The sequence below is a fragment of the Danio rerio genome, chromosome 5 (genome assembly GCF_049306965.1).
Source record: "Danio rerio strain Tuebingen ecotype United States chromosome 5, GRCz12tu, whole genome shotgun sequence".
NCBI classification, from domain to species: Eukaryota; Metazoa; Chordata; class Actinopteri; order Cypriniformes; family Danionidae; genus Danio; species Danio rerio.
The window spans coordinates 24378079-24398326 of NC_133180.1; the positions used below are offsets into that span (position 1 = coordinate 24378079).

The window sequence follows — 20248 nt, forward strand, 5'->3', positions numbered from 1 at the left end:
TTGTTGACACAATGCGTTTTATGGGGCAGTAAAGCTGAAAGTATACATCTAGATTTCAGTAAAATAATTTGAGGGTCAAATTAGTGTCATCTTTTCTTTTATTATTTGTTCTGGTGCTTTTTTTACTGTAAAATTCTCTAGAAAGAATGAAAAAATGTAAGCAATATATTTAGTCAGGAATGCACATAATTTATTATGAATCAATCTAGGACTGGGAAAAAAATTACATGAAAAGAAAACACATTTATATTTGACTGCACCTACTTCCAGATCCACCAATCCTACACTCTCAGAAACAAACGGCTCAATGTTGTACCAAAGAGGGAACAAACTTGTCACTTGGGCAGTACCTTTTTATGGAACACAATAGTACCTTAAGACAAGGAAACAAATTTGTACCATTGCCGTTTGTACCTTTAAGGACATGATTTGTATCATGGGAAAGAAAAGTGTACCTTTGGTTTTTAAAACCTGCAGATACAATATTGTACCTTCAACAAAGATACAAATCTGATCCATGAAGGTACCGCCACAGTGACAAGACACTTTGTACCTTAACAGTGTCCAATGTGTTCGTTTAAGAATTGTATAAAAACATTATTTGCTTTATCCAAAATGTGTAATTTTTTGAGTAAATTTAAAACATTAAATACATTTATTAAACAATGTTTCAGTTTACAAAAAAAGTTTCTTTTGTGTAAATGCACATTTTCAATTTACAATGAAAAATAAAAATACTTTAACATAAATCAAACCATCTACTTTTTCAAAACATTTCACAACACTTCACAAAATGTTACAGAAACATTCTCTGACGTAAAATATAAAACTTTTTTTCTCCAATGTTCACACAATACCTTTGTAATCACTTGAAAGTGTATTTAATTTACTTAATTTAAATAGAAATTATGCAAAAGTATTGTAACAAGATATACACAATGTTTGATTAATTTTACAATACTAAAATGTCTGCATGAACACTTTGCATATGCAGGACTTTTGCCAGCTTACATGTGTAGTGGAAACCAAATGCCAATTTCAACAATAAAAATGTATTTATCAGAAAATGCTTACCAAATGTTTATTAAAAAGGACTTAAACGTTTAGTTTACAATACTTATAGTTTTACCAGTTGTTGTGTATTATAAAACTTAATAATGAATGTTTATGAGTTTCTTTAAACATTCTTTAAATGATGATTCATGTTTTAATATGGGAATTATTTACAAATCCCTTTGCCTTTACAGTAATATTTATTTCCATTGATATTGTAATAAAGGATTTGTCCAACACTTATGTACCTTTTTATGAGAACAATTTTTATAAGTACCTTTTTTTTTTAAGAGTGCAGGGATTAACAAAATAACTATATGGCTGACTATTAAATCGAAAGGCTTATAAAAATATTGACATGACATTACCTTTGAAAGAAAGTGATATTCTGTTAATTTTCCACAATCTGAGGATTTTTTAACAATCACTCCAGTCTCACTATATGCTGTTTAATATAAAATAACATGAAAAATAGCAAGAGAAATGAGTAGAAATGTTTACACACTCCTTTGAACACTCCTCATCCCCAAGTTGAATCTCTTTGGACCAAGGAATACGACTGGCCCTGGCTGTTTTCCCAGAGGAAGCCCAGATGAGGCCCAATCAAGCCCTGAATGTGACAGTGGAAGCGTAACTGGTCCTGGCATGCCCTAAGACTGGCTTTGTGTCCCAATTGGTGAAAACATAGCTATACTGTGGTTAAATGGAAATTTGAATTAATCATGCATATGGCAGTGAAGTGATTTTTCTAAAAAATAATTTAAATATACTAACATCATCTTAGAGACTGAATCAGAGTCTTGATGGCTGGGTACAACCACAAAAATCCTGGCAGGTCCTCATCAAGCACATGGAATGCATTGTTTTAATATTAATAAAATAATAATAAATTATTAATTTAAGAATAATATAATATAAACTTTTAATAATTAGTACGTTTGCCACAACAAAAACATTTAAACTGTCCAAACAACTCATTCTTCCTTAACTCTAGCAAATGCTTTTATACAACCACACATTGTCATAACTAAAATGACCTAAAACGCCAACAAGTAACATTAAACAATACAAGTTTCTTTAGAAGACAAGAACATTTCTATGTTGTTGCAAAATAATTCCCAAGTTTCCATTTTTGTACAGGTAGTAAAATAATTGAAAGTCTAACATTTATGTACATGTTCAGCCACATCTAATTGATTTAATATTTTATTTTTAGATTTTTAAAAATATATTTAATGATTAGTGAATAAGTGAAGTTTTTGAGAAGAGTACGCGATATGATTGATTGCGGCTAGTCTCTCATCTATAATCATTAGTAAGCCAATCGGGTTATCTTAAACTCACTAAATAGCCTGCATCAATCCCTTATCTTCATTTATTGAAGAATCCCGCCTCTACCCCTCCTTTACCAGGGGGAGCTCTTGAGAACTACCTAATCTCGTACCCCCTTATGCTCATTGACCAGAAGGGAGCCCTTGGCTCAATTATCTTGGAGCTCAGGGTTCTCTCCCAGGACAGTATGCCAAACCTGCTATTATTTTCAAGCAATATCTTGAAATGTAGTAAATTGCAGTATAAATGTGTTAAATTGCTGTCTTATGATTAATTTTGTAACGTGTTAACACTTAAAAGGGATAGTTAAGACAAAAAATAGTATTAGTATATACAATATACTCATGTTCAAATCAGATTTTTGATTCAAGATGACTTATTTTGAAGTCACTTATTTTGATGTTTGTAACTAGAAATTTGATAATTAATAAAATAAGTGTCCCTATAGGCCCTTGCATAGTCAACTGTTTTGTTAAAACAACATCTTTTAACAAAAGAAAGTCATTGGGGGGTTGAACTATCTCTTTAAATGAACTGCAGTACAGTAGTTTTTAAAAAATTGTTGAAATGCGCCCTCTCCTGGGCGGTCAATGCTGATGGCCCTCGTCAGTGTTTCCACTTATTCATTATGCAGAAACTAGAAATCGCAGTTTGCATTTTACACTACAGTCTGTGGCCTTCTTATAGGCTAAATAAAGAGTTTTACCTTTGAAAACAAATACATCTCTGAATTCAGAGATTCTTTCTATTTTAAGATTAAGTCGTCAGACTCACTTTGACGACTTTGCATTAGTTGCAGTTTCACTTGATCACCGATTGGAGTACAATTACCACAGTAATGGACATACATTCTCATATCTTGTCTCTCTGTCGAAGAAAAGCTCCAAGCCACGTTTACTGTTGCGCTGGATTGAGCCTGTCTCTAATTTCCATAAGAGTGTGTACTGTACATGTTTGACACACACCCAGCCTTCAATTAGAATACACAATAGAACACAATTGTCTAGTCTATGTAATGTTTTATATAAAGCTTGTGTAGCACATTTCATGATATAAACTATAGTAGATATCCTAGATGGAAATATATTTAATTGTAAAATCTTTATTTAGTATATACTAGTGTATTATACGTATACATTACAGTATTTATACCTCTGTTAATGAATGCTATAGGATACTGTAGTATGAACTAATAACTGTAATGAATATTGCCGTACACTTTGGATTTTACTACAGTAAACTGTTATATTGTAGCATCATATCATAGCCTAAAGTAGAAATGAAGAAGTGTTGGTTTAAGTATTTGGTTTATATTACTACAGTTTGTATGTTAACACAGCAACCATAGAATCACTACAGCAGATTTAATTCAAGTACTCTATGATTTAAAAACACTATAGTATTACTATGGTATTTTTCATGTGGGTAACATGGTGTAATGTAATATTCTCCTAAAAATAAATGCCTTAAAGGAGCAAAAAGGCTTTCCCCAAAGAATCATTTTCATATTCATGATACAGAACCCGGATGTTTAAGGCTCTCATGGAAAATAATGTGAATAAAAAACATTTATGTTCAAACTAGCAAGCCAAAAGCTCTGTTACTGCCCACTAAATATTTGCAGTAGTTTCTGAGCACTTTGTTTCCATTTTCACAACTCATTCATCAAAGGAGAGCAAATGTTTGAATAACATTTGAGCAAACATAGATTTTAGTTTTTTGAGTATTCTGTAGCCTACAGACTTATCTTTGGTTAAATAAGACCTGCATAATCGGGCAACGTAAAACACTGGTGTGTAAATAATTGGTTGAACTACAGGTGTGGCAGTTTTGTAATACAATTTCACAACAACAGACACCAGATACTGCGATATATTAGGGTTATTTCAGTTATTAATTAGTACTTGGAAAAATGACTAATGATTTATTAATTAGAAGTTATAAATAGACTGTTTTCTTAGTTTATGATTTAGTGATTAGTTTTCTTGCTTTATAAAATGTCTATACTTCTATTACATTTGATGTTGGTTACTTTTAAGTACAATGTTTAAACAAAATTAGACAAATAGACGATTTACATATTTCCATACAATTTATTTCATTTTAAGAAAGTGGTTTACATTTGGTACACATGGTACAAATATTTCAGTGCAAAATTTACAAACACAACATGTATAATGAGGTAAACCTCCAGCTTACAGTGTACTGAGTGAATGTAAATGTTGTTAAATGCATGCTCAAACCAAGACATTGTATTTTTTCTATTTCAAGTATAACATTTTCCTAAATGTACCATATCGAAACTGACAAAAATACAATGGTTTAAGAAATGCAATCTGTAACAGTTGTACATTCAGCCACAGTCTGCATTTACCATTAAAGTGGTTTCATTTATTAATTTTTTTGATGGAGGTAAATGAATTTTAATTACATCTTAAAATTACAACCAAAAACCTAGTTGAAAGCATAAAACCATAGTTCATGCTTACAAAAAGACAATATAAATATTTATTGTTATTTGTTTCTTGCGTTAGTGTTGTTTTTTTAATATGCACATTTTTTTTTAGTAAAGCAAATAATAATTGTCAAATAAATATTATACGCATATCTGTATTTTGACTTAACATATCACTTAATTTAAGATTGGCAGTGATTGCTTTAAATATCATTAAATACTACTTATTCACAGCTCACATTATTTACACAACATTATATTTTTTAACATATTATACACATGGCTCATCTGACTTAGTCATATATTTGAAATTCGTCATGACACTATTAATCAGCATTTAGTAAGTTTTAGATGAATTCAGATATCAGACATATTCAGTAATGTATGCAAGATTTAAATGTAAACAGACAATTAAAAAACACAATCATGATTGATTTGACCAGTTTGTGTCTCAAAATGATTAAGGTGATGCTTTTGTTAGAAACATGAACCTCCTGACGTGGATGTAAACAGCCTGAAATATGCTACAAGTTCGGACGAACCTCTGCATTGTTTTTAGCCACATGAGAGAAGCGAACAATTCTTATTTGTCCTGAACTTATGTTGATGTCCCGCCACAGATACTCAGGTGACAGCAGCTTAGTGGGTTTGTTGTAAAGGAAATACTTGTTCAAGTGAGACTCCTCATGCCATATTGCCTCAATGGAGTTTTCATGATCAGCGTTCAGCTGCTCGCGGCAGGTTTTGGTGAGACGATGTATTTCCTCTAATGTGCCACCAAATGCGGCAGCAGTGTAATAATAATCACCTTCCCCAATCGCAATGAATGCTTTAGACTCCGGTCTTCGCTCGTATGTAAATGATTCTCTTGGATAATCAAAAAACCAAGGGTGAATCACCCCTACCAGACGACCCAAAGTCTCTGATCCCCAGCGGCCATAGAACTTTGTATCCACGTCAAGGCAGAATATATAGTTGGCTTCATGCATCAGTTCATCCGCTATTAGTTTTTCCAGTATCTCCATCCTGCCCATACTGATGTCCTGCCATCGGTCCAAACTTGGGACCTTTCTGACTGTCAAACGATGGTTTTCACCCATCTTTACTTCAGGAACTGCTTCAGGCTGATCCGTGAACAGGTAATAATGGACTCGAAATCCATCAAAGTAATGCTCCTCCGCTGACTCCAGAAAATCTTTGAGAAAACGCGTGTATCTGACAAAAAAATGAGAAGAATAGATATTAAAAAACTCATTTTGTGCATGATTGTATACATGTATACTACTGACCCATTTGCACTCTCTTATTAGGTACACCTGTTCAACTGTCCAAAGTGAGCATCAGAATGATAATTTAGGTGCCTTAGAATAATCAAAAATACACTGTACGAGTCAAAATGATTGATTTTTATTTTATGTCAAAAAAACTTAAAAATAAGAATATTAAAGTAAATGTCATGTTACATGAAGACATTTAGTAAAAATATGACTTGTTGTTGGTGCCAATAACCAAGGGGTAAAGTGCGCTGGCATATAGTACTGAGATGCTCACGGCAACCCAAGTTCAATTCCTGGCTCGAGGTCCTTTGCCGTTCCTTCCCCTCTCTCGCTGCTCCCTATGCATTCCTGTCTCAACTCCACTGTCCTATCAAATAAAGGTGGAAACCCCTAATATATATATATATATATATATATATATATATATATATACATAAATAAAGAAATATGCTTCGTTAAGAATGTAATTTGGACAACTTTATAAGGCGATCAGAGATTCTCAATATTTCGATTTTTTTAACTTTCAGATTTTAGACATTCAAATAGTTGCATCTCAGTCAGATGTTTGCATATCCCAACAAACCATACATCCACAGAAAGCTGAGAACCAACAGGAGTGAGTGTTCTAAATAAAAGCAATGGCACGTGATAGAATGAATATTTTCCATATTAAAAAAAGTTTTGTTCAACAACACCTTGAGTTAGAATTGTATTATGTTAATGATCACCTCAGGTACACCTCATGTGCTTCAGTCAGTGTTACATGCTAACAATGCGAGTTTGAATGCCATTTTACATTACATTTACTGCCATAATACTAAAAGCAGCAGCAGATAGTTAACCTCAGATCTTGAAAATAAACCGTTTGAAACTGAACTTTAGAACTGCAACACATATCAGTGATTCAGCATCTACATTTAATAATGCTAAATAGGTTTAATATGTTTTAATTAGATTATAAAACATACAATTTCTCAAGTCAGTGGATATTCTGTGCTTCTGAATGGCTGTGTTTAAATTTCTGTCGTTCTGCCTGCTCAACTAATGTTTAAGTTCGTAATATTTGATAATTAATAACCTTATGTAGCACTCCAAGTATGGGTCTCATTTCGGAGTCTGCTACTGTCCACCGGAAGTCGCATTTTGGTTATGTACGCATGCTTTGAAAGCCTTTGAGTGAATGAATGAAATACGTGGCTTTCTAACAAGACAACCTGGCCCGCTGAAATATAATTGGCTAAAGTGCCAGTGGGTGGGTTAAAAGACCCAAAACAAAGACAGTGTTCCAGCACAAAACTGATATTTTCAGCAAGAATTACTGACTTCAGCATTGTTTTTGAGATAAACAAGAATGTTCACTTAGCATGTGTATATATCTGCATACATATTATGGTATTTTTATGCTTTAGAAGAGTCAAAAACAAATACAGCACCTTAAATTATTCAGATTATGTGTAAATCTCAACATCTGAAAATTGACACCTATGACTGGTTTTGTGATCCTTGGTCACAAATATACAGCAATTCTAGAGTAAAAATTGGCTCAATAAGACCAACGGTCAGGGGAGAATGACCAGACTGGTTTAAGCTAATAGAAAAAAGCAACAGTAACTTGAAAATAACCACTTGTTACAACTGAAGTCAGGGGAATATTTATGAACACACAACATGTCAAACCTTGAAGCAGATGAGCTTCATCAGTAAAAGAGCACTTCTGTTGGCTAAGAACTGGACACTAAGGCTAAAATTCACATAGAATCACCAAATTGGACCACATAACGTCTTGATCAGAAGTGAGGGGGGAAATAAATCAAAACTTATATTAAAAGAAAATAAGTTATATTAAAAGAAATACTAATAAGAAATGTTTCTTGAGCACCAACAGGAACATGTGGTATTGAAAAGTGTAGTAATGATGACTGAAAATTCATCTTCACTAAATGAATACTAAATAAAATTATATCAGAGATTTTGAAATGTACAGTTTGTAAATGCATTACTTTCCCAGGGCGAAGACTGTGGTCGCTACAGTGATGTTTTGATGTTTGTAGATAGAGTCAATCATTTTGGAGTCAAAGGTTCCCGTCCAAACAACTGGGGCCAGCCATGGTGTCAAAGTAACAACATCCGTCCGACTGTATTAGAGACACAAAATCATTCATTCTATTACAATCAAACAGTGGTACTGAGCAACAAAGTAAATAAATGTAGTAGTAAAATAGACTATTTTCAACAGTTTATATTCTGTTGTTATTGACCTTATTTTCACATACCAGTTGGTGCTTCAATTGGAATATTTTGGAATATCTCGACTTCCGTCTTTTTCACTTCCAATGATTTGGGCATTAAAAACAACTTGTTATGCTGCTTGATGTTGCAAACAGATATTTTCTTAATATGTTATTCTACCTTTTATGTATAGTCATGAACACATTTTTCTGCCATTTATAGTCAATTCTCCCATAGGCAACTGAATTGGAAGTTCTAAAACAAAATAGCAAAAATGAGCACACTTCTGCATTGCAGAATAAAGTCAATATAGGGTATTACACACTATATTTTGCCAGATCTTGAACGGATCAAACATTGTATTTGATTTTGAATGGTTGTGCCACATTCAAAGCTATTGTAAAGGCATTTAGAAATGTTCACCTACAGCAGAGGGCGGGAACCTTTTTTGAACAAAGAGCCATTTCTGATTTTTTTTAGCAAACACCTTTTTTTTTTTTTAAGAGCCATTTGGATGTATATTTATCTCAAAATGCCTCTTCAAAATGCATTTGCTACGGTATTACTACAATAAATAATACAGGTTTAAACAACACCTTAATTTTTGTCTATGCACAACTTAAAAATAAACAAATATTAAGCATCACATGTTGAGCAAGTGCATGAATGAAGAACGTCTTTTTATTGTTAACAGAGTTCTTATTTTGCTCTAAAAACACAATTGCAAAAAGAGGGAATTGTAATTGTATTTTCGATAGGAAACAGATTTCTAGTGATGGTTAGATTTTTTTAAAATGGTAAAATATTATTGAAGGAAGACAGCAGGAGGGCCACGTATTTTTGATCAAAGAGCCACAGGTTACCTACCACTGACCTACAGTTTGAGCATTACATCTGTATTACTGTGCCAATGTGTCTCTCTGTCTCAACCATTCTGCTAATCACAATAGCATTGCTTGGTTGACAAATTATATAATTAGATCAACATCAATATATATTTTTGTTGGTCCTGATGTATTTTCTCAATAAAATAATTGTTATGAATATCCATTTAAAAAAAAAACAATAAACCCTCTAAATCAGAGTTTCTCAACCACGTTCCTGGAGGACCACCAACATAGCATGTTTTAGATGTTTTATTTGTCTGTCACAAACATTACAGGTCTTTCTGTATCTACTAATACTGAGGATGGGCTGGTTATCTAAATCTGGTGTATTTGGTTAAGGAGATATTGAAAATGTGCAGAGCTGGTGGCCCTTCAGGAACGTGGCTGAGAAACACTGCTTCAAACAATGGCTTCTTTGGGCATGGATTAAATGAGTACTCACCCAAAGTTGTCCATTTGTTGACTTCTGCAAACCAAAAACACAATTATGCAAAAATTAAATATATAAATCTACACAAACGTTTACATTCTTAGCTGTAAAAAAAATTGAAAATCACCATTGAAATCTCAGCCTAGGTAGAGGAACTGTACACAGATAACCAGAGCTTTATGATTTGTAAAGCAACTATTAGAGCTTTCAGTGACGCGTGTCAGTGCCTGCTTTAATAACAATAACTTAACCAAATGTTTACAGAACAGGCAGATCCCAGTTTGCCTGTGGCTTTCTTTAAGCCTACATCTCTGTTTTAATATGTGATAGAAAATGTGAGGCTTTTTCAAGCCATGTAGCAAAGCAATCTAAAACTGATGCCTATTAAATGTAAATCAGAGACTACAGCAGGGACAATAACTGAAACTGTTAAGTAAGCACCTTTAAACATCCATTCACATAACAATAAGTCACTTCTAGTCAATGATATTATCAATACAAATTGCTTGGATTTTATGCATGTATGTGAAACTTGGATAGATGACAGTAGTGCAGCAGTCTTCAATGAATCAGCCCCTCCAAACTTTTACTTTATTTTATCATGTCTGCAGAGCCGGAAGGAGAGGTGAAGGCATTGCAGCTCTATTTGCATAAGAATGCATTACTTGGTGACCATTTGTCCTTTAAATGTTTGAGTAAGACGACGCGGTGGTGCAGTAGGTTGCGCAAAGAGCAAGTAGGTCACTGGTTCGAGCCTCGACTGGGTCAGTTGGCATTTCTGAGGAGTTTGCATGTTCTCCCTGTGTTGGCGTGGGTTTCCTCCGGGTGCTCCAGTTTAACCCACAAGTTCAAAGACATGCGGTACAGGTGAATTGGGTAAGCTAAAATTGTCAGTAGTGTATGTGTGTGAATGAGTGTGTATGAGTGTTTCACAGTGAAGGGTTGCAGCTGGATGGGCATCCACAGGACAATCAATAATAACCTCTGAATTTGACAGTTTCACTATTGCTGGGGATTATAATATTCACACTGATAATGCAGAAATCAATGCTTTAAAATAATTATGACAGATTATGATGTGACTTTACATGTATAAGGACCACCCACAACCACACACTCTAGATTTACTTATAAAAAATTTTATTCAATGTTTGACTTAACCTTAACTAAACCAGAAAGACAGGGCTGGACAGAGTAGCTTCTCCCCCTTTTTTTTTTTTTTTTTTAAATAAAAACAGACAATTCTGTTTAGTCTACATCACAAATTTTCCATTCAGAGTTATTTAACTCGAGTGCATCAGACTCATGTGAAGGATTTGGGATCCATATGATACTACAAGATGGATTGGAATATATTATTTCTGTGATATGATTAATAGTAAAGCTTAAACTGTGTTTAAGTGACTAGATTATATGATGACCTTAATGTCATCCCTCTTTAGAGTAAAACTGGAAAAATATGAGTGCCATTGCTCTTTCTGATTAGTCAGGGTTACCAGGCCAGGACAAGAGGTCATTGGGACCTCAAATGTGGAATGCCGAGGGACTGTGAGAACTGCAACACCAATATAAAATTGAAACCAAGTTTGTTGTGTTTTAAGTTGTATTAAAACTAAATATATAGTGTGTACTGTACTAATAGCATACTTAAACTAGACATCCTTGAAGTAGCATTCGTGTGTATGTGTATTTATCGAGGAAGACTAGAAGACCGAAGCTGAATCTCACCTCAAAAATATTATGCCTGACCTAAGTGTACATGTTATGTACATGTTGAGATTGTCCAAGTTTATCTGTTTCGACCAACCACAATCTTTATACCCATCTTTATACGTTTGATGTGGTCAGTGACTTTCTAATAGTTGTTGTACACAGAGTGGCTTACAAACTGTGTGAGGGTTGAAGCTGGCTTCAGCAAAAAACAAAAACAAAAAAAACTACAAACTATTTTCTTTAGTAAAGTTCTTTATTTAATTGTATCTCTGACTCCTGGTCTGTGTCCAACATTCTGGGTCCTTGTTTTTAACTGTTATTCCCTAACATATGACAACCACAGTCTATAATGCTACTAATGCGGAGTCAGACTTAACGTTTGTCTGCTTTAAAATACAGCTTTATGTGAACATAATTGGTTAAAAACAGGAGTTTTGATGAGAACCTGAATTATGAGGTGTTGTCAAAAAACGTTGGCTGAATGTGATGTTAAAAACATTTAGGTAGAATTATCAAAGCTTTGGATGTTTATATCTTCTAAATGCAAATTGTCACAGTTTTAGAGCACACTAGCTTTTAGATATTCTACTAAAAACTTCTATCTTAAAAAAACAAAAAAACTTTATTTTGATTTCACAGGAATTTTAGTGTGAATGAAATGTTATTCACCCCAAAGGAAATAATATTTACACTGTCTTTATCTTTATACAGTACTCTGATACATTGAACTCTCTGTCAGAAAAAGATGCCTAAATAAGAACACTGTAAGGTCATATCAATGACACAAAGCATATCTGCAGAGTCTGCTGATTACTCCTGTTAAAGTCATAAAGAAGACTGGGAGACAAAAAAAAAAAAAAAAAAAAAAAAACACCTTGGAGAATCTCAACAGCAGAGCATAAATACTGAAAGTGGAGCACATATGAAGAAAGACGAAAGTTGTAGTCTATTAATACATTTATAAAGACAGTATCCATGCTTTCAGGGTGGAACTAAACATTGCTAGGCAACTTTCTTTTTAAACCGTATAACTCGTGCAACACTTAAACAAGTTAATTTCTCTCTGAAAGCAATCCTATTGAGTTTGCTCATTTCTGCACTGATAAGATCAACATTATCAGGAAGGCATTCAGCTTATCCAATCAGCAAAGATGAGCTGACATAACACAGGCTCAATTAAAATATAAGTAATCAGACATTATATCTGATTTCAATGCAATTGACAGTTAAATATTGGAAGAGATTGTATGAACTTTTGAAAACATCAACTTGCTGTCTTGACACACTCTCCACATCATTCTTCAAAATGGTGTTTAGAAATAGACCTTCTAAAAGGCATAAATGTTTCACTTTTTCTGTAACATTTTCATACTACAAAAAAATTAAATAAGTAAATAAAATTTATTGAAATCGGCCTAAGTATTAAATTGTAATAGCCTATATTTTATTTTTCCCTTACACGCCAGTGTGAATACTGATAATTTTGTTATTGAATTTCAAATTGGGCCCTACCAATATCTACTAATTACTGAAATGTCCTCATCAATAATTTAATTGCCTCCAAAATAAAATAATAATGCTCAGTCAACTCTCATTAATTTAAATGTACAAATGCCAAAACTGCAAGGATATTTTTACTGTGCAAGACTCAATGGGCTATATGCACAGCTAGTGTTTTTGACTATTTTAAATTTCATAAGGTTTCTTTTACAGTGTCGACCTTGTAGTGTAATTCAAATATAATCCGTTAAATAGGCATCCATTTGGTTGTTAAAGAGTAAAAAGAGACAAAAACTCTTAGTGTAATCACCAGCTTCGTCATTAGCAGCAGAAGAGCACAGAAATTCCATTGAAAATACTGGGATAAAATTCATTTCCACATTTTAAACACATGGTGCAGTAAATATAATTTAATGCAGTGCTTCTTGTTTATCTTAAATGCTGCGATTTTGTGTGGGATGACAATTAGGAAGGAGCTCTGGGGCTGGCTGACTGAAATTTAAAGTCTGTGTGGATTTACCCTATTGAGATGAGGACATAATGAGCTACATTTCAAAGAAAAGTGTAAGTCACTTAAAGTCAAGTTGGCTAATATAATAGTAACCATGGCTGTGTAAATAATCAACAATCTTTTTCGTTTTTGGCCTCCACGTTGATTATAAAAAAATAAGATTGAGATTTAAATTAGGTCCCACCAATATCAAAAGTAAATATATGCCCGTGGAGGAAGGGTTAGTTAGCATCCGTATTATGCGAGTAAGAATGTTTGTATGTGGGACCCAAATTCATGCAAAACAAGGGAAGTAGCTAAGATGTGAAGATAAATCTGGTGAGTGTTTTTGCAAAAAAAAAAAAATGTTTCTTGCATGGCAGAACAGCAAGGGTGTGGGAATTTTATGAAATAAATATTATCCACTAACAAGTGACATTAAATTAGAGGTGGACTGGTGTATCTTTTATAAAAAAAAATGTATGTACATGTATATTTGTATTAGGAAACATGAATTTTGATGAACAGTATCTGATAACTCAATTTGGTTAACATGTGATTAGGTTGTCAAGATATTACATAATACATAGTTTTTTCTAAGCAAACATTTGTACAAATCAACTGATCTTTTTACAAATATCATTGAAGCAATGTACAGTATACAACATATTGGCTGGATCCCTGTTTATGCACAGCTGATGCTGATGATTGTCAAGAGAAATTTGAAATATTACATTATCTGGCTATTACAGGCCACATACCTGTTTTATGTTAAAAGTTGAAAGATTATACAGTTCAAGACCATCATGCCAATCATTAATTAGGCAATCATACAGCAAATGACCTTTGGCAACATTAATTATCAACAAAGTTGGCTATTATGCATGATGATGACTGTAAGAATCCTAAACAACATTAATTATCAACAAAGTTGGCCATTATGTGTGATGATGTTGAATGTAAGAATCTTTTTTTATGATGAAATAAAGTGTCGTTTAAAAACTGTGACTATTGTGGATGCACACATTGCGATATTGATGCTAAAATTCCCACACCCCTTGCTAACAATATATTGTGAAGCCCTATTGGTGCTGAGAATGTTGGGATAATTTTAATTGTGTTGGAATAAAGCCTTTACAAAACTTACATTTCAGTAAAACCCTGAACATATCCACATAAACAAGAATTATGTATATAGATGGTCTTCTTACCTGAACCATATAGTGGTGTAGCCAAAGAAAATCAGCCTGAAAAACAAAACATAATAATCCCATAAGCTCAGATCATTTTGGAAATGCATATGGATGCTCAAACGCTTTTAAAAAGGAGGAGGAGTTATGTTTTAAAAGTATGTTCATGTTGTATCTTTTTATTCATATTTGTACATCACCCTGAGATGCACAAACTATATTTTAAGAACAACCTATATATTCCTACATGGGGCAAGTATTAAATCCATGTCTCAATAAAATACCACTAAATCTAACAACAAAAACAATCATAAATGATGCTTCAGGCTGGTCCAGCAAATCAAACAGCCAACAGGATCTTTCCACAAATCTTTCATTCAATCTTAGTATTGTGTGTTTAGCTATAATATATATATATTTTTTAATGAAAAGGCTAAACTTAATCCATAGCATTTCTATATCACAGAGTATGTTTACATGGACACCAACAATCCGATTTTAATACAATTAAGACAGTACTCTGATTAAGAGTTGACCATGTAAATAACGACAAATTACAAATAATTTAATCAGATTAAGGTCATAATTGAATTAAACAGAAATTAAATGAAGACGCGAGTATGCCAATTTTAGTCGCATTATTGAAGTAGAGTACAGACATGTAAACACCCTAAACTAATATCATCATGCAGATTTTTCACCGTATTTTTTTGGACAGGATAGTTTATACACACACTGCCTGTGTGACACTATTCTTTGCACCCAGTGAAGGACCACAGTCACCTGCACCATGAAATGCAGAGTTTTTTTTTTCTCCCCCATACGATGCGCGGAATAAAATTCCATTAAACAACACTCTTCCAGCAGTTTATACTCACATCCAATACCTCATTTGTCATGGGGGGCATGCATGAAATGTTCCTGAATGAAAGCGAAAGTGCCAAACTGCAGTTAAAGTCGACAAACTAAAAATGAAACACCCGGAATTGCATAAAACTTCAGATAAAATGTGGATAGTATGGTGATGCAATGATGTTAATCGAACTATGTGCTTTAACATGTTAAATGGGACGATGAAAGGAACATAAAAAAAAAACAGCTCTTGTAAACACCTTAATCATATTATTGTCTTATTCAGATTAGGGCAATTATTGATGTCCCCATAAACTAGTCAGCTCAGATAAATCAGGACACAGTTATGCAATACAGAAGAGCAGACAAAGAAAAAGACTTACTGACTAAAGCACAAAAAGCAAATCCAGCAGTAGAGTATATATATATATATATATATATATATATATATATATATATATATATATATATATATATATATATATATATACACAATGAATTTAGTGTGTGTGGGTGAATTTGTACAAAATTGTTAAATTGGGTTTTAATATTTTTTTAATACTATATAATGCCTGGTTTCACAGAATATAGTTGTAACTCATTTTACAAAAGGTTTAGTCATAGAATGTAAATAGGAGTTCCTGACAAACACACACGCATAAAAGTCTTTTGAAATGGGTCTTAGGGATTGGAGCAAACAAACATCAGATTCATTGGTTCTCTGTGCAATACTTCATTTTAGCTTCAACAATATACCTCTCAAATGAAAGGGATTTAACCCACAGAACTGGTTTTATGGACCGTTGAAGGTTACAGCGCTTTGTACATAAAAATGCATTACTTTGAGTAAAAATTTAACCACCAAGTATCTGTTCATAACTAACAATCTTCCACCTCATGCAAACAGCTAAAGGATTCAGCTATTACACCTATGAGTTCCCAACCAGATGACAAACATCTGTTAATATTTTAATAAAACGTCAAAAAAAAAAAAATGTCTACTGCTTCTGCCTTGAATATAACATTCACTTAACATTCAATTATCAAAGTTTAAGTCTTTTAAGATTTGTAAAAAGCCGTACATACCCAGTCAGTGTCAAGCCAGCAGTCACCCCAAGAAGAAAGAAATTTGAGCTCTGACGGATTCGCATTATTGCCGTATCAGCTGGGCTGTTTGTCCGAATTCACTTGATTAATTGATCTGAAAAATGAGAGTGAAAATATCGGACATGGAAGAGCATGTTGTCATGCTGCAGATTTCAAAGTCAAATACAGTCGGGCGAGGGTGGGGCGTACATGAAGACAACCATGACAACTGGATGAAACGTACACACACTGCTGACAGCCAAAGACTAATATGTGTGCTTCGACACACCATACAACCTGTTAAACAAACTGTACAACAAATGACCGGAATATTGCACAATGCATAAACTGGTTCTGCCTTGAATTTGTTAGACCACAAATATGCCCCATTATCCTTAAAATATTAGCATTTCCTAAAATATTATTTTAAATGTCTGCATTTGTTCATTTTACGATTAATAATCTGATTAGTTTGAAATTCAGTTATTTTATTGCTCTAGGGAATAAAAAAAGATATTCCGCACATTTTATTAGTTGTAAAAAATATTCATTAAAGGCTAAAAAAGTTGTTTGGACGGCGGGGTTGTAGGTTTTTCACGTGGGTGCCTGCATGAGTGGATTTTGTGCAGTGATTTGTTTTAGGATCTAATCCGTTTATTATAGTTTTCTGTGTGTAGCCTAATTATCATATTTTAAATAACAGGTGCATTGTAGTTTTCCGAATGGCCGCTTTTTTCTTAATACGAAAACAGAAACTAAGTTTTAATACATTAGCTTCACTCTATGTACGCCACTGCATTAAATCAACCATGAGTCGTTTGAATTATTATTTTACCACACATTCAAAAGGCTGGGATCATTCGAAGGGCTGTGCTGAGATTAAACTTTTTTTCAACAACGGTTTAGGAACTTACAATGTTTTTGTGCTGCACGCTTCTGCCAGGAATCAGCAACATTCAGGATTTGAACAGTCGATTGTTCTCTCTGCTTGAGATGATGAGGAGGAGCGTCTCGCTGCAGTCTGCAGTGGACCAAACCACCCACACCTAAGTGTGACGTCAGAACACACACCTGTGCTAATTAGAATCGTCAACAGATTTTTGGTTTAGTTCACAGAATATATCCGGCCAAACGTTATTTAACTTAATTTTTTTAAAGATACAAATGTAGGCCTAAGTTAAGGTGTAGCTTTGCCAGAGAGCGCTGTTCTTTTATTTTGGCATTGCCCTTATGTGTCATTTATGGCGAAATGTAAATTAAGAAATGTAATTGACTCTATTGCTGTCAATATTGACGAAAACATTGGTTTACATTGGGAAGATATTCTTTTAAGAATTTTGAAAAACAGACAAAAAGACCCACACAGTGTTTATTTACTTCTTATTTTAATTACCAGATTTTTCATAAATGTAAAATTTCAGGTAAAAATACAAGTTTTATTGCATTTAAAATGAGGTAAAGCATTATACTGAGTCCATATTACCTTCAAAAAAATCTAAAAGCTATGCGAATTATACAAACCCGTATATTATTTAATGTACTCCTGTGATATTGTTTATATCTCCTCCAAATTTTTTTTTTACATTTGTTGTACTTGGCATTGCTTTTCTTGACGCCTATTTCAAGGGAAGAAGACATTTTTCCTGCCCACGAATTTACAGCTTAAGCCTGCATGCCCTGGGTTGATTAGAAATGGATATTATTTATTTATTTATTTATTTATTTATTTATATTTGAATGTGAAATTCGGAAAATAAGAAATAACAAAAATTAGAATAGCCTATATAAATTGTTTGTATTTGTTACACTGTTCGGCTTCATTAATTGTAATGTAACGTTTTATATCTAAACTCCATGTTGTAATGTAGTCAAGACTTCAACACGAACATTAAACCTCTTAAATATTACCATCCTCACAAGTGAAACGTTTTTCAGTATTTATTTCTTTATTTACTTGCTTGCTTTAATTGCTTGCTTACTTATTCATTTATTATATTTAATTTCTTTTTTTGCCTAAACCTGAACTGACAAACTGCACAGGAGCCTATATCATAAACCATTTTCAAGTGTGAGCTCAAGTGTTGTGAGAGTTAAAGGGTTAAAGATATAAATCATAAAGTCAAAACTGGTCTGTCTTGACATTTATCTATGGAATTTACAGTTTGCCAAACGGTCAACAGCTCTCTTACAGCGTACAATGTCTATTGTACAGTATGTGCACGTTTTCACTGTAAGTCGTATTTTTAGCACTTTGTGTAAAGCATAAAGAGATTTCCTGTGAGATGTTATAATGTCAGATGTAGAGATACAAACTCTTTTTCGAGCAAATTAGCCTACGTTCTTGGATATTAATATTGTTTAATTATGACAAACTTAATGTGGCAACATATATGTATATGTATATAATATCCGTGATAATCTCAAATGAATACAATATTTTTGGCTTCTGTGGTTCCTGTAGTTCGTCACCAGAGGTCACTATCACTGGAATACACACACACACACACAGAGAGAGAGAGAGAGAGAGAGAGAGAGAGAGAGAGAGAGAGAGTCTTGTTTTGCCTACCGACTTTACTGATTTCCCTGATTACTTCTTTGGATTACTGTATTCGACAGGTATTGTGTAATTGTTTGTGCGGCCTGCCACTGATGCTCTGTAGTGTGAAGCAAATTTCTCTCTATTTACTTTGGTGCCTTTGGTAAATGATGTTTTTCTTTTTTTCTTTTCTTTTTTTTTATCATGAATGCATAAAGAACAAAGTACAGAACAATACAAATGCAAAAAGAAAGAAAGAAAAAAAGGGTCAGGGGTGTACAAAAACAAAATATATATAAGACAAACAAATGTGTAAGTAAATTTACTGGTAAGGGTCTTGTAAAAAAGGTTTTATTTTGTGCGTTTTCATTAGGGCTTTGCTTTATGTTGTTGGTTTAATGTTGTAATTCTTTTAGTATAGCAGGATAAAATGGGTTTTGGTTATTAAATTTGTACATATGATACTTTGGAAAGAGTATCTAAAAATTAATAACATAAGCCTGCTTGCCTATTTTTTGTTACAGTTCAAAAATCTGTATTCTGCAATAATTTGTGGTTTATGAATTTGGAGATCTCAAGTGAATTGACAATTAAAAAAAAAAAAAAAGTGCCACAGTTTCTGGCTTTGACAAAAAAAAAAACAACAAAAAAAAAAAACAGTTTTGATCTACATCCTGTATAAACTTGGCAAGAAAATGTTTTACAGGGTAAAATTTATGCAGAATTTTAAATTAAACCTCTTAAAATTGGTTTGTAATAAAAAAAAATGTTAAGCAACGGCCAAACCTTTTTCCAATTTAAACCTCTGATAAGTGTTCTTTGTACTGTAGGGTCTTTACTGTAATATTTTGTTAGGTAACATTTACAGTGCTCATCATATATACCCCAGAGAACACCCCTCAGATATTTCTCTTTTAAATTCATATTTTCTATAGGTAACTATACAATATTATATTTGTGCATATAGATTAGATAAGTCAGTGCTGAAGCCAAATCTGGAGCTTATCTAACAAAATAACTTACAATAACAGTCCAAGAACAACTACACCCAAATTTATGATCTACAAAAATATTAATTACAAATTAAAAACAGAGGAAAAATCAAGAGAAACAAAAAAAAAAAAAAGGAAATATTAGTTGAAATTTTATAGTTTTTTTTTGCAATATTTTGCTTGAATTGAATTGTATTTTCTTTCTATTTCTAAATATATTTGGTGA

At 33.0% G+C, this 20248-nt stretch overlaps 1 protein-coding gene across 1 annotated transcript; it reads right to left on the reverse strand.

Moving 5' to 3' along the window:
• Positions 1-4742: 4742 nt before the first annotated feature.
• gbgt1l1 (globoside alpha-1,3-N-acetylgalactosaminyltransferase 1, like 1) lies at positions 4743-17489 on the reverse strand. The gene is given in 6 exon segments (NM_200329.1): positions 4743-6055; positions 8118-8252; positions 9676-9699; positions 14578-14613; positions 16495-16609; positions 17409-17489. Coding segments are annotated over 5 exon segments (951 nt in total). The 5' UTR covers positions 16560-16609; positions 17409-17489; the 3' UTR covers positions 4743-5364.
• Between the last annotated feature and the right edge of the window lie 2759 nt (positions 17490-20248).